The sequence below is a fragment of the Salmo trutta genome, chromosome 5 (assembly GCF_901001165.1).
Source record: "Salmo trutta chromosome 5, fSalTru1.1, whole genome shotgun sequence".
Taxonomy (NCBI): domain Eukaryota; kingdom Metazoa; phylum Chordata; class Actinopteri; order Salmoniformes; family Salmonidae; genus Salmo; species Salmo trutta.
The window spans coordinates 32,744,694-32,758,687 of NC_042961.1; the positions used below are offsets into that span (position 1 = coordinate 32,744,694).

General features: G+C 42.9%; 1 protein-coding gene across 2 annotated transcripts in view; it reads right to left on the reverse strand.

Annotated features, from left to right (window-relative positions):
* The window catches only part of wdr11 (WD repeat domain 11), a 229,569-nt gene that overhangs the window by 188,839 nt on the left and 26,736 nt on the right, over positions 1-13,994 (reverse strand). For both annotated transcript variants that reach the window (XM_029753425.1, XM_029753424.1), the window contains exons 3-4: positions 3,735-3,888; positions 761-934 (exon numbers count right to left, since the gene is read on the reverse strand). In XM_029753425.1, coding sequence (XP_029609285.1) covers positions 761-934; positions 3,735-3,888 — 328 coding nt within the window. The remainder of the gene's footprint in view (positions 1-760; positions 935-3,734; positions 3,889-13,994) is intronic.

Genomic DNA, 13,994 nt, shown 5'->3' on the forward strand with positions numbered 1-13,994 from the left:
ATTGCTCCCACAGTTGATTTCTTCAAACCAAGCTGCTTACCTATTGCAGATTCAGACTTCCCAGCCTGGTGCAGGTCTACAATTTTGTTTCTGGTGTCCTTTGACAGCTCTTTGGTCTTGGCCATAGTGGAGTTTGGAGTGTGACTGTTTGAGGTTGTGGACAGGTGTCTTTTATACTGATAAGTTCAAACAGGTGCCATTAATACAGGTAACGAGTGAAGGACAGAGGAGCCTCTTAAAGAAGAAGTTACAGGTCTGTGAGAGCCAGAAATCTTGCTTGTTTGTAGGTGACCAAATACTTATTTTCCACCATAATTTGCAAATAAATTCATAAAAAATCCTACAATGTGATTTTCTGGATTTCTTTCCTTCTCATTTTGTCTGTCATATTACAGGCCTCTCTCATCTTTTTAAGTGGGAGAACTTGCACAATTGGTGGCTGACTAAATACATGCATACATACATACATACAAATCTGAGACGGCACATGCCACTGTGCCCTTATGCCTCTGTTTTTTACATTTTTAAATGGACTGTAAATATCTACCACATGATTAACAAAGATAAACTTCCAACTGAAAGAGAAGCTTTCTACAAGCAGGCAGGGAATCTGCTACAAATAACATTTAACCTGTGAGATTAAGGAGTTGGAGTGATTGAAAAAACAGAGATTGACATAGTATGAAAGAGTGAGAGAAAGCAAGACTAGATAAAAGAGATCTATAGAACACGGCACAGTAGGTGGGTGATTGCTGCTTACATGCTAGGTTGGATGGATCGAAGGGGTCAAAAGAGAAGGAGAGGATGTTCTCTGCATAGCTCTTCTTCCACAGCTTGGTCCCTGTGTCTCCGTTCCACAGGACTATGTAGTTAGGTGGATGGATGGCCAGGAGAAGATCACGTGAAGCGTCCTGAGTCCACAACCAGTCCATATCTGAGAGCAAGAGGGAAAAGAGCGAGAGAGAGGGAAAAAAAGATTGCGAGCGCGCGAGAGAGAGGAAAAAGAGCGAGAGGAAAAAGAGAGCGAGAGGAAAAAGAGCATATAAGATATATTTGAAATAATGTTTGTGGATGAATTTACTTCTGCCAGATAGTCAAAAATGTGATTTTCCTGTGTTTTATATATACAGCGCATTCAGAAAGTAATCAGAATACTTGACTTTTCCCCACTTTGTTACGTTACACACAGCCTTATTCTAAAATGGATTAAGCAAAACATTTCTCAATCTACACACAACAGCCCATGATGACAATACGCAAACATGTTCAGAAATGTTTGCAAATGTATTAATTGTCCTTGAATGGCCCAGCCAGAGCCCGGACTTGAACCCGATCAAACATCTCCGGCGACATAGAATATTGTGAAAATAAAGAAAAACCCTTCAAATGAGTATGGGTCCAAACTTTTGACTGCTAATGTATACACCACACACACACAGCAGTATTTGGGGAGTTTCTCTCATTCTTCTCTGCAGATCCTCTCAAGCTCTGTCAGGTTGGATGGGGAGTGTCGCTGCACAGCTATTTTCCGGTCTCTCCAGAGATGTTCGATTGTATTCAAGTCCGGGCTCTGGCTGGACCACTAAAGGACATTCAGAGACTTGTCCTGCAGCCACTCCTGCGTTGTCTTGGCTGTCTGCTTAGGGTCGTTGTCCTGTTGGAAGGTGACCCTTAGACCTCAGACTGGGGCGGAGTGCTCTGGAGCAGTATCTTTGTACTTTGCTACATTTATCTTTCCCTCAATCCTGACTTGCCTCCTAGTCCCTGCCACTGACAAACATCCCCACAGCATGATGCTGCCACCACCATGCTTCACCGTAGGGGTGGTGCCAGGTTTCCTCCAGATGTGACACTTGGCATTCAGGCCAAAGAGTTCAATCTTTGTTTCATCAGACCAGAGAATCTTGTTTCTCATGGTCAGAGTCTTTAGGTGCCTTTTGGCAAACTCCAAGCAGGCTGTCATGTGCCTTTTACTGAGGAGTGGCTTCTGTCTGGCCTGATTGGTGGAGTGCTAGAGATGAGAGAACCTTCCAAAAAGACAACCATCTCCACTGAGAAACTCTGGAGCTCTGTCAAAGTGAAAAATCAGGTTCTTTGACACCTCCATGACCAATGCGCTTCTCCCCACGATATATCAAGCTGGTCGGGCAGCCAGTTCAAATTAAACTATTTGTCACATGAGCCGAATACAAGTGTAGACCTTACAATGAAATACTTACAAGCCCTTAACCAACAGTGCAGTTCAAGAAGAGTTAAGAAAATATTTACCAAATAAACTGAAGTAAAAAATTATAAAAATTAACATAATAACAAGGCTATATATAGGGGGTACCGGTATCGAGTCAGTGTGCGGGGATACAGGTTAGAGATAATTTGTGGCCATTCGATTAATTTTTCAGCAGTCTTACGGCTTTGGTAAAAGCTGTTAATGAGCCTTTTGGTCCTAGACTTGGCGCTCCGGTATCGCCTGCCGTGCCGTAGCTGAAAAAACAGTCTATGACTTGGGTGAGTGGAGTCTGACAGTTTTATGGGCTTTCGTCTGACACCACCTATTATATTGGTCCTGGATTGCAGGAAGCTTGGCCCCAGTGATGTACTGGGCCGTAAGCACTACCCTCTGCAGCGCCTTACAGTCATATGCCGAGCAGTTGCCACACCAGGCGGTGATGCAACCGGTCAGGATGCTCTCGATGGTGCAGCTGTTGAACTTTTTGAAGATCTGGGGACCCATGCCAAATCTTTTCAGTCTCCTAAGGGGGAAAAGGTTTTGTCATGCCTTCGTCACGACTGTCTTGGTGAGAGTTCTAGGAAGTGTTAGTGGTTCAAAACGGCTTCCATTTAAGAATGATGGACACCACTGTTCTTGGGAACCTTTAATGCTGTAGACATTTTTTGATACTCTTACCCAGAGCTGTGCCTCAACACGATCCTGTCTGGGAACTCTACGGACAATTTCTTCTACCTCATGGCTTGGTTTTTGCTCTGACATGCACTGTCAACTGTGGGACGTTATATTGAAAAGGTGTGTGCCTTTCCAAATCATGTCCAATCAATTGAATTTACCACAGGTGGACTCCAATCAAGTTGTATTAACATCGAGGATGATCAATGGAAACTAGATGCACCAGAGCTAAAAAAAATGGTCTCATAGCAAAGGGTCTGAATACTTATGTAAATAAGGTATCTGTTTTTAATTTAATACATTTGCTTTGTCATTATGGGGTATTGTGTGTAGATTGATGAAGAATAATGTAATCCATTTTAAAATAAGGCTGTAACAAAATGTGGAAAAAGTCAAGGGGTCTGAATACTTTCCGAATGCACTGTGTGTGTGTGTGTGTGTGTGTGTGTGTGTGTGTGTGAGATATAAATAGATGTTATTAGTTGTATTAGCAGCAGCAGTTTTTATTGTAGGCCTATTACTAGTTCATTTAAGTTTTATGATATACATTTTTTTTTTCATTGTTTAAATAGCCTAGTCCCTGATTTCAGGGACTAGGATATTTGTCAGCTCAAGAGGATAATAACCTTGCTGAAAAAGAAAAAAACTATCCCAGGGTTTATGATACATCTAATTTTAATTTATTCATTATTCAAAATTTATGTCAGGGAGGTTTGGCTTAATGTACTTGAAAGGAAATCATTAATACAGGTTGTAATTTCTTGGTCTCTCGCTTTCTCAAAATTGATGTAATAAATGCAGCAGTGGTCCTTTTCCAAGGTTTGGCTCTCACCCTGGATAGGTTTGGAGTGCTCCTGGATCTCACAGTGGGCCGTGCCACTCACCACATCCCACACGATAATCTTCCCTGCTGAATCGGCAGAGGCCAGCCTCAGAGAGTAAGGCGAGCTCAGGCTGTGGTGGTAGTTCTCCCTGGACCATTTCACCTGCAGGCAGAGAGAGAAAAGGAGAGAGTGGGAGCAGGTGAGATGGTTTAGCCTATTTGAACATAGCTCTCTAGAACACACAATTAAAAACAACCAGAACCCAATTGACTACCAAATTACACATGCTGAACTTTCAAATAAACTTTTACCTGGAAAGGCATGTGGCCCTGACAGCTAGAGGAATTAAATGCTAAAACACAGTACTCCTGTGCTGCAGCATGCCTTATTCAAACCTGGTTTTGGAGAGTGGCTGCATCCCTGATATCCTATATAACCCCCATATTTAAAAAAAAAAATTAGAGCCTAATAACTATATGCATCACCCGTAACATGGGGAAACTGTTCTGCTGTATTCTCAATAGCTGAATACAGACCTTCCTCAGTCAGCATAAAAAGCCTTCTACCCAAACGCAGAACAGACCACACACACCTGCATGTTCATCAGAAACGCAGAGGAAAAGTACTTGGATGTTTTGTTGATTATAAAGAATGCTTTTGATTCCATATGGCATGATAGATTATACTGTAAACCTGTCCAAAAAAAAAGAAAGAGGTTTTGGGGGCAAAAAAGAGGTTTTGGGGGTTTTGGCGACATCATAAAATCCATTTACTCAAACACACATTATTAAAATTAAACAATAAAAGAGAATTTGGCACAGGGGTGGGGGTTTGCTGCTGCTGCTGCCCATATACAAAGTCTTGAAAACACTGGCCAGTTTAATAAATGGAACTCGTCACTTTAATAACGTTTACATATCTTGCAGTACTCATCTCATATGTATATACTAGAGGTCGACCGATTATGATTTTTCAACGCCGATACCGATTATTGGAGGACCAAAAAAAAGCCGATACCAATTAACATCGGCAGATTTTTTAACAATACTGAATGAACACTTATTTTAACTTAATATAATACATCAATAAAATCTATTTAGCCTCAAATAAATAATGAAACATGTTCAATTTGGTTTAAATAATGCAAAAACAAAGTGCTGGAGAAGAAAGTAAAAGTGCAATATGTGCCATGTAAGAAAGCTAACGTTTAAGTTCCTTGCTCAGAACATATGAAAGCTGGTGGTTCCTTTTAACATGAGTCTTCAATATTCCCAGGTAAGAAGTTTTAGGTTGTAGTTATTATAGGACTATTTCTCTCTATACGATTTGTATTTCATATACCTTTGACTATTGGATGTTCTTATAGGCACTTTAGTATTGCCAGTGTAACAGTATAGCTTCAGTCCCTCTCCTCGCTCCTACCTGGGCTCAAACCAGGAACACATCGACAACAGCCACCTTCGAAGCAGTGTTACCCATGTAGAGCAAGGGAAACAACAACTCCAAGTCTCAGAGCGAGTGAAGTTTGAAACGCTATTAGCGCGCACCCACTAACTAGCTAGCCATTTCACATCGGTTACACCAGCCTAATCTTGGGAGTTAACAGGCTTGAAGTAATAAACAGTGTAATGCATTGCGAAGGGCTGCTGGCAAAACGCACGAAAGTGCTGTTTTGAATGAATGCTCACGAGCCTGCTGGTGCCTACCATCGCTCAGTCAGACTGCTCTATCAAATCATAGACAATTATAACACACAGAAACACGAGCCTTAGGTCATTAATATGGTCGAATCAGGAAACTATCACATTTATTCTTTCAGTGAAATACGGAACCGTTCCGTATTGTATCTAACGGGTGGCATCCATAAGTCTAAATATTCCTGTTACATTGCACAACCTTCAATGTTGTGTCATAATTATGTAAAATTCAGGCAAATTAGTTAGCAACGAGCCAGGCGGCCCAAACTGTTGCATATACCCTGACTCTACGTGCAATGAACTCAAGAGAAGTGACAATTTCACCTGGTTAATATTGCCTGCTAACCTGGATTTCTTTTAGCTAAATATGCAGGTTTAAAAATATATACTTCTGTGTATTGATTTTAAGAAAGGCATTGATGTTTATGGTTAGGTACAGTCGTGCAACGATTGTGCTTTTTTTTCCGCAAATGCGCTTTTGTTAAATCATCCCCCGTTTGGCGAAGTTGGCTGTCTTTGTTAGGAAGAAATAGTCTTCACAGTTCACAACGAGCCAGGGGGCCCAGACTGCTGCATATACCCCGACTCTGTTGCAGAGGTGACATTTTCCCTAGTTAAAAGAAATTCATGTTAGCAGGCAATATTAACTAAATATGCAGGTTTAAAAATATATACTTGTGTATTGATTTTAAGAAAGACATTGATGTTTATGGTTAGGTACAAGTTGGAGCAACGACCGTCCTTTTTCGCAAATGCGCACGGTATCGATTATATGCAACGCAGGACAGGCTAGATAACTACACATAGTTGATGATATTACTAGTTTAAACTAGTGACTGTGATTGATTGTTTTTTATAAGATAAGTTTAATGCTAGCTAGCAACTTACCTTGGCTTCTTACTGCATGCACGTAACAGGCAGGCTCCTCATGGTGTGCAATGTAAAGCAGGTGGTTAGAGCGTTGGACTAGTTAACCGTAAGGTTGCAAAAACGAATCCCCAAGGCAGGCACCTTTCCTAGGCCGTCATTGAAAATAAGGTGTTCTTAACTGACTTGCCTAGTTAAAAAATATTTATTACAATTTATTTTGATTTTTTTTTAAAGGCAAAATCGGTGGCCAAAAATACCGATTGTTATGAAAACTTGAAATCGGCCCTAATTAAAATCGGTCATTCCGATTAATCGGTCGACCTCTAGTATATACTGTATTTTATCCTATTCTACTGTATCTTAGTCTATGCCACTCGGACACTGCTCGCCCAAATATTATATATTCTTAATTCCATTCCTTTATTTTAGATGTGTGTATATGTTGTGAAATTCTTAGATATTGTTAGCTAGAAAGACAAGCATTTGCTACATCCACAATAACATCTGCTAAACACGTGTATGTGACCAATAAAATGTGATTTGAGTTAGACATGGGTTATATTTAAGTCCAACCCTGTTCAACGACTACATCAATTAACTAGCAGTGTTGTAGGGATGGGGTTTTGAAATAATTTCACTATTCGAATAGTATCATTCATTTTTGTTGTCTGCTACCACTTGCCGTGCAGTAGCAGAGAGAACAGTCTATAACTTGGGTGACTGAAGTCTGACAATTCTATGGGCTTTCCTCTGACACCGCCTACTATATAGGTCCTGGATGGCAGGAAGCTTGGCCCCAGTGATGTACTGGGCCGTTCGCACTACCCTCTGCAACGCCTTACGGTCAGATGCCGAGCAGTTGACACACCAAGCGGTGATGCAACCGGTCAGGATGCTCTCGATGGTGCAGCTGTAGAAACTTTTCAGGATCTGGGGGCCCATGCCAAATCTTTTCAGGTCTCCCAAGGGGGGAAAATGTTTTGTTGTGCCCTCTTCACGACTGTGTTGGTATGTTTGGACCATGATAGTTAGCTGGTGATGTGGAAACCAAGAAACTTTAAACTCTCGACCCACTCCACTACAGCCCCGTCAATGTTAAATGGGGGCCTGTTCGGCCCGCCTTTTCCTGTGGTTCACGATCAGCTCCTTTGTCTTGCTCACATTGAGGGAGAGGTTGTTGTCCTAGTACTGCCAGTTGTCGGTGATCAGGCCTACCACTTGTGTCGTCAGCAAACGTAATGGTGATGGAGTCGTGTTTGGGTCACGCAGTCATGGGTGAACAGGGAATACAGGAGGGACTAAGTACACACCCCTGAGGGGCCCCAGTGTTAAGGATCAGCATGGCAGACGTGTTGTTGCCTACTCTTACCACCTGGGGGCGGCCCGTCAGGAAGTCCAAGATCCAGTTGCAGAGGGATGTGCTTAGTCCCAGAGTCCTTAGCTTAGTGATGAGCTTAGTGGGCACTACGGTGTTGAACGCTGAACTGTAGTCGATGAACAGCATTCTCACATAGGTGTTCCTTTGTCCATATGAGAAAGGGCAGTGTGGAGTGCGATTGAGATGGCGTCATCTGTGGATCTGTTGGGGCGGTATGCAAATTGGAGTGGGTCTAGGGTGTCCGGGAGGATGCCGTTGATATGAGCCATGACCAGCCTTTCAAAGCCCTTCATGGCTACCGACATGACTGGCACGGTAATCCTTTAGGCAGATAACCTTTGTTTCCTTGGGCACAGGGACTATGGTGGTCTGCTTGAAACATGTTGGTATTACACACTTGGTCAGGGAGAGGTTGAAAATGTCAGTGAAGACACTTGGTCCGCGCATGCTTTGAGTACACGTCCTGGTAATCCATATGGCATGGCCCAGCGGCTGTGTGAATGTTGACCTGTTGAAAAGGTTTTGTTCACATCGGCTACCGAGAGCGTTATCACACAGTCATCCAGAACAGCTGGTGTTCTTGTGCATGCTTCAGTGTTGCTTGCCTCGAAGCGAGCGTAAAAGGTCTGGTAGGCTCGCGTCACTGGGCAGCTCGTGTCTGTGTTTCCCCTTTGTAGTTTGTAATAGTTTTCAAGCCCTGCCATATCCGACGAGTGTCAGAGCCGGTGTAGTAAGATTCAATCTTAATCCTGTATTGACTCTTCGCCTGTTTTATTATTCGTCTGAGGGCACAGCGGGATTTCTTATAAGCGTCCGGATTGGTCTCCCGCTCCTTGAAAGCAGCAGCTCTAGCCTTTAGCTCGATGCAGATGTTGCCTGCAATCCATGGCTTCTGGTTGGGATATGTACGTACAGTTATTGTGGGGACGACATCGTCGATGCACTTATGGATGAAGCCGATGACTGAGGTTGTGTATTCCTAAATGCCATTGGATGAATACCGGAACATATTCCAGTCTGTGCTAGCAAAACAGTCCTGTAGTGTAGTGTCATGACGTTGGCCTGTGGGTAAGGTTTATGACCCCCCCATAAATACCTTTCTCCCTTCTCTCTGACTCTACTGAAGGACTTTTGAATTGCCTTTGTTAAACATAGAGAGTCTGGGAACATCAAACAAGTGGGGGGAAAGGAACCATATTTCGATAATAGAACCAGTTGAAAATATGCGTTGGTACTTAACGTATATGATGTCTGTTCGGTGGTCATCTGAGACATTATGACTGATGACAGGATGACAAACTGTATCTGGGAAAGTCTACACATTCTAGTTATCAGATTTACATTGAATTGTTGTGCAAATGAAATGTTTGAATATGAAACTATTTGTGATAAGATTAAATGTAATTTTAGCTTCCAAATGAGAGAATTGGGTTTTCATAAGGTTAGAGCCCTGCTCCATCAGTGGCCCGCCCCTGTGAAGAGACATGGGTTATAAACTATGAAACACACCCTTTTCTCCCTCCACTACATAAGCCCTTGATGAAAATGTAACCTGTTCCGAGGACAATAGGACGACAGTCCATACGTTAAAAAGGACTAACATGTCAACTACAGAACTAAGCCAACCTCAGCGTGAGCTTTAGTTGTGAATGGTATGAACTTTGAACTCTTATTCACTAAAGTGAGACCTCCTAGCCGTTGAGTTAGCAACAGCAGCTGTAAACGTGGGCTAGGAAAGGACGGACGACGTATCCAGTCTAACACACAACGAAGATACTACAACGTATCCAATTTACCACCAGAGACATTCTTCTGAGGACAGGAAGATCTTTGTTGGCCAACACAGCCAGCATCTACGACCAACCTACCAAAGCGCAGCTCAGAGTAAATATTTATTGCATTTTCCTTTTCCAAATGGGCAGTAATTTAGAATGCATAAGACACTGTATTTACAATAGCACAGCTTCTCCCTTTGTTCCTCAGTCTTCCCGCTCTTTCATTCAAGGCCAACCCCCTCTCTTTGTGTAACCAGCCATCATACAGGTTCCATCCACCAGGGATGTTTTCTGTATGACATAATTTGCATTGTGTATATGTAATTCTGTGGAGATTAGTTAGGTATTTAGTAAATAAATAATTAAACCCAATTTTGTATAGCTGATTCAACTTGTTAGCCAGGGTTCGTGAAGATAACCAACAATTTACAACTTTCAGATGAGACTGAAGTAAGGTGACGATTAATATTGACTGCTATTGATGTAAAATATTACTAGGTCTTTCATAGTTTATTCGGAAGATAACAGCTCTATGAACACTCTTTCGTGGTGCCCCGATTTTCTAGTTAATTACATTTACATGATTAGCTCAATCAGGTAATATTAATTACAGAGAAAGGATTTTATAGAATAGCATGTCATATCACTTAATCCGGCATAGCCAAAGACACGACAGTAGCATCCGAGTCATCTGACCACTTCGTATTGAGCGAGTCACTGGGACTTCCTGCTTTAGTTTTTCCTTGTAAGCAGGAATCAAGAGGATATAAATGCCAACTTCTGTGCATTTACTAATGACATGCACAGAATAATTCCCAGTTTTATGTCATTTAAACTGGGCGAGGGAGAAACCGCAAATATTACTGCCAGATACAGTGCATGTATGTATTCACATCCCTTGACCTTTTCCACATCCAGTGACGATTCCCACCTCCAGCCTGACCCTGATGAGAATCATGCTGAACTTGTCATAGTAGTCCAGGAGGACGTCTGCCACTTTGTCTGGGACATGGTGTTTTTCTCATTGTATTCTGCACCAGCTTGTGAAGGATCGATCCTTAGACATTGGCAAGGTCAAGCTATAGCACTGCCAAGTCCCCCTTGTTCTCTCGCGCTTCTCTGATGAGCTGGGTCACAACACCTATGTGCTCCAGACACCCAGTTACTTTTGGAATGCATCCATTTTGGGCCAATGTAGCCATTTTTAGAGAGGAAGTCTGCCAGCCGTCTAGCCACAATACTTGACACTTAGCAAGGACAGGATCCTAAATTGGTCGAGTCTCTTGGAATCTTCTTCCTTCGGGATCCAAACTCCTTCTGCGAATCTCCACTGCTGTGCAACCTTGCCTCTCCTTCACATGACCTTAAGGATCTTCCAGAGCCACTTGGGTAACAGAGGGCAGTACTTGTAGACCTTATACTGCTACATCAAAGGAATTATCCAAGTGAGTCTCAGAAATGGCTAATATATTAATATCTGATGTTAGCAAGTTATTGACTTCCTGAAACTTATTTCTAAGGCTACATATATTAATAAGGGCTATTTTCAGCCCTTTCCTGGGTAGCTTATCAAGCGAAAGCAAGACACTTTTTTAACAGTTCATTAAATCAGTTGGTGTGTGTGTGTGTGTGTGTGCGTGCGCACGCTGTGGGGTTGAAGTTACAAACCCATAGGCTTGGCTCTCTCATCCATTCCAGGATTTTGAGGGAGGGTGGACAATGAGCCTGTCATGCAAGCAACATCGCCAATGCGCACTGGCAGCTTTAAATGGCTGGGATAAGTTATTTTCTCATCTGCCAAAGAGGAAGATAAACGTTTCTCTCAAGTCCTTGGCTCTTTCCAGAACAGCTTCCTTGTCCTTGATCCTCAGGAACTTGACCACTATCGGCCTGGGCCGGTGGTATGTTTTCCAGTCCTGTGGGTGCACTCCACCTCAATCTTCCTGTGGTCAATATTCAGTTTCTCCTCACTTTATCCACAGATGCCGTCTCAATTGGAGATTCTGCAATTCTGTCAACAACGTTGCTGCGCCTTTATTGTCCCTCGAGATAATCTGATTTCTCTGTCATTGTTTTCATGGATTCCCATACAGAACTGATCTCAATGATTTACAGATAGCTGTCATCTTGCAGTTCTCCTGTTTAAAATTCATCGAGCTGACCCTGGGAGAACTAAAAACTGTTCTTCAGCACTTGGACCTCTCGGTCAGGTCTTCCATTCTTATTAGTTAACACCACCAGTATTTGGACACAACACTTGAAGCTATTTTCTTGTTGTAACAACAACTGCTTGTAAAACTCTTGTTTGTTTAAAATATCCTTTAACTGTGATAGAGAGACACCACTGTCCTCAACGGTACTCCCACCGGCTTTGGTATTTGTCATGGTAGCAACATAAGCTAACTCCTCGCAGTTCCAGACAGGGCAGGACACAGGTAAGATGGAAATAGCAACAAATAGCAGGGATCTAGACAGTCCCAAGCCCGGGAAAACCCGTGGTCCCAGCCACAAGGTCTAACATCGTCGCGAGCTGCATTCAAGCCCTCAAGGAAACCCCGCTAGGCAGCTAACATATTGGAATATTTTTATTCTATACAGGCTTCATTCTTTTCACTCTGTCAATTAGGTTAGTATTGTGTAGTAACTACAATGTTGTTAATCCATCCTCAGTTTTATATTTTCACAGCCATTAAACTGTGTAACGTCACTATTGGCCTCATGGTGAAATCCATGAGTGTTTTCTCTTCCCCCTCTACAGCAACTGAGATAGGAAGGACACCTGTATATTTGTAGTGAATGAGTATTGATAAACCATCCAAAGTGTAATTAATAACTTCACCATACTCAAAGGGATATTTCATGTCTGCGTTTCGAAAAATGTTACCCATCTACCAATAGGAGCCCTTCTTTGCGAGGCATTGGAAAACCTCCCTGGTCTTTGTGGTTGAATCTCTGAAAATCACTGCTTGACTGAGGGACCTTACAGATAATGGTATGTGTGAGGTACAGAGATGAGGTAGTAATTCAAAAATCTAGTTAAAACACTATAATTGCAGAGTGAGCCCATGCCATTACAAATGGGTTGAAAACTTTCTGAAAGGTACTTTAGATATTTGCTTTTGGTAAAAAAAAAAACTTGGTTGTATAATTTATTTATTAATAAATACCTTCAAAAAATGATGTAATGATATTCAACTCAAAAAGATCTGTCTGGATCAAGTGCCCTTCTCTGACTTTGGCCAATACGCCTTTTCTTGCCATGGTATCGTTTGGTTGAATATGTTGATGGTATTGAGTGTCGTGATTAGGGATGTTAACGGTTAACAGTTATTCATTGAAAATACATTTGACCGGTCATGTTTATTGGTCTATAGGTTTTATTGCATAATTTTGTGGAATGAAAGTGTATTTGTGCGTCTTCGGTGTGAAAACTAATTTGAACTGTAGAGGGCGCTATACAACCAAGAATGTGCTTGGAAGCTTTCACATCCGCTAGAGGCATTGCTAACGTTAGCTTGGCAACTGAGGAAAAATTAAGCGCAACAAACGTAGCTCTGTGTGGGACCCTTCGTTCAAAAAAGGTGATGAAGTTCCTTGCAAGCTATGTGAAAATTTAGCAGCCTCCCGAATGGCGCAGTGGTCTAAGGTACTGCAGTACTTGAGGCATCATTACAGATCAGGGTATCGATCCCGGGCTGTGTCCCTGCTGTCCACGACTGGGAGATGCACAATTGATCCAGCTTCGTCCAGGTTAGGGGAAGGTTTGGCTGGCCGGGATGTCCTTGTCCCATCGCGCTCCAGCAACTCCTGTGGCAGAACGGGCGCATACACGCTGAGATGGTCGCCAGGTGTTGGCTCGCTTCCGGATTAAGCGAGCAGTGTGTCACGAAGCAGTGCGGCTTCGTAGGAGTTGCACCGATGGGACAAGACAGACAGACAGACAGACAGACAGACAGACAGACAGACAGACAGACAGACAGACAGACAGACAGACAGACAGACAGACAGACAGACAGACAGACAGACAGACAGACAGACAGACAGACAGACAGACAGACAGACAGACAGACAGACAGACAGACAGACAGACAGACAGACAGACAGACAGACAGACAGACAGACAGACCAGACAGACAGACAGACAGACAGACAGACAGACAGACAGACAGACAGACAGACAGACAGACAGACAGACAGACAGACGACAGACAGACAGACAGACAGACAGACAGACAGACAGACAGACAGACAGACAGACAGACAGACAGACAGACAGACAGACAGACAGACAGACAGACAGACAGACAGACAGACAGACAGACAGACAGACAGACAGACAGACAGACAGACAGACAGACAGACAGACAGACAGACAGACAGACAGACAGACAGACAGACAGACAGACAGACAGACAGACAGACAGACAACAGACAGACAGACAGACAGACAGACAGACAGACAGACAGACAGACAGACAGACAGACAGACAGACAGACAGACAGACAGACGACAGACAGACAGACAGACAGACAGACAGACAGACAGAC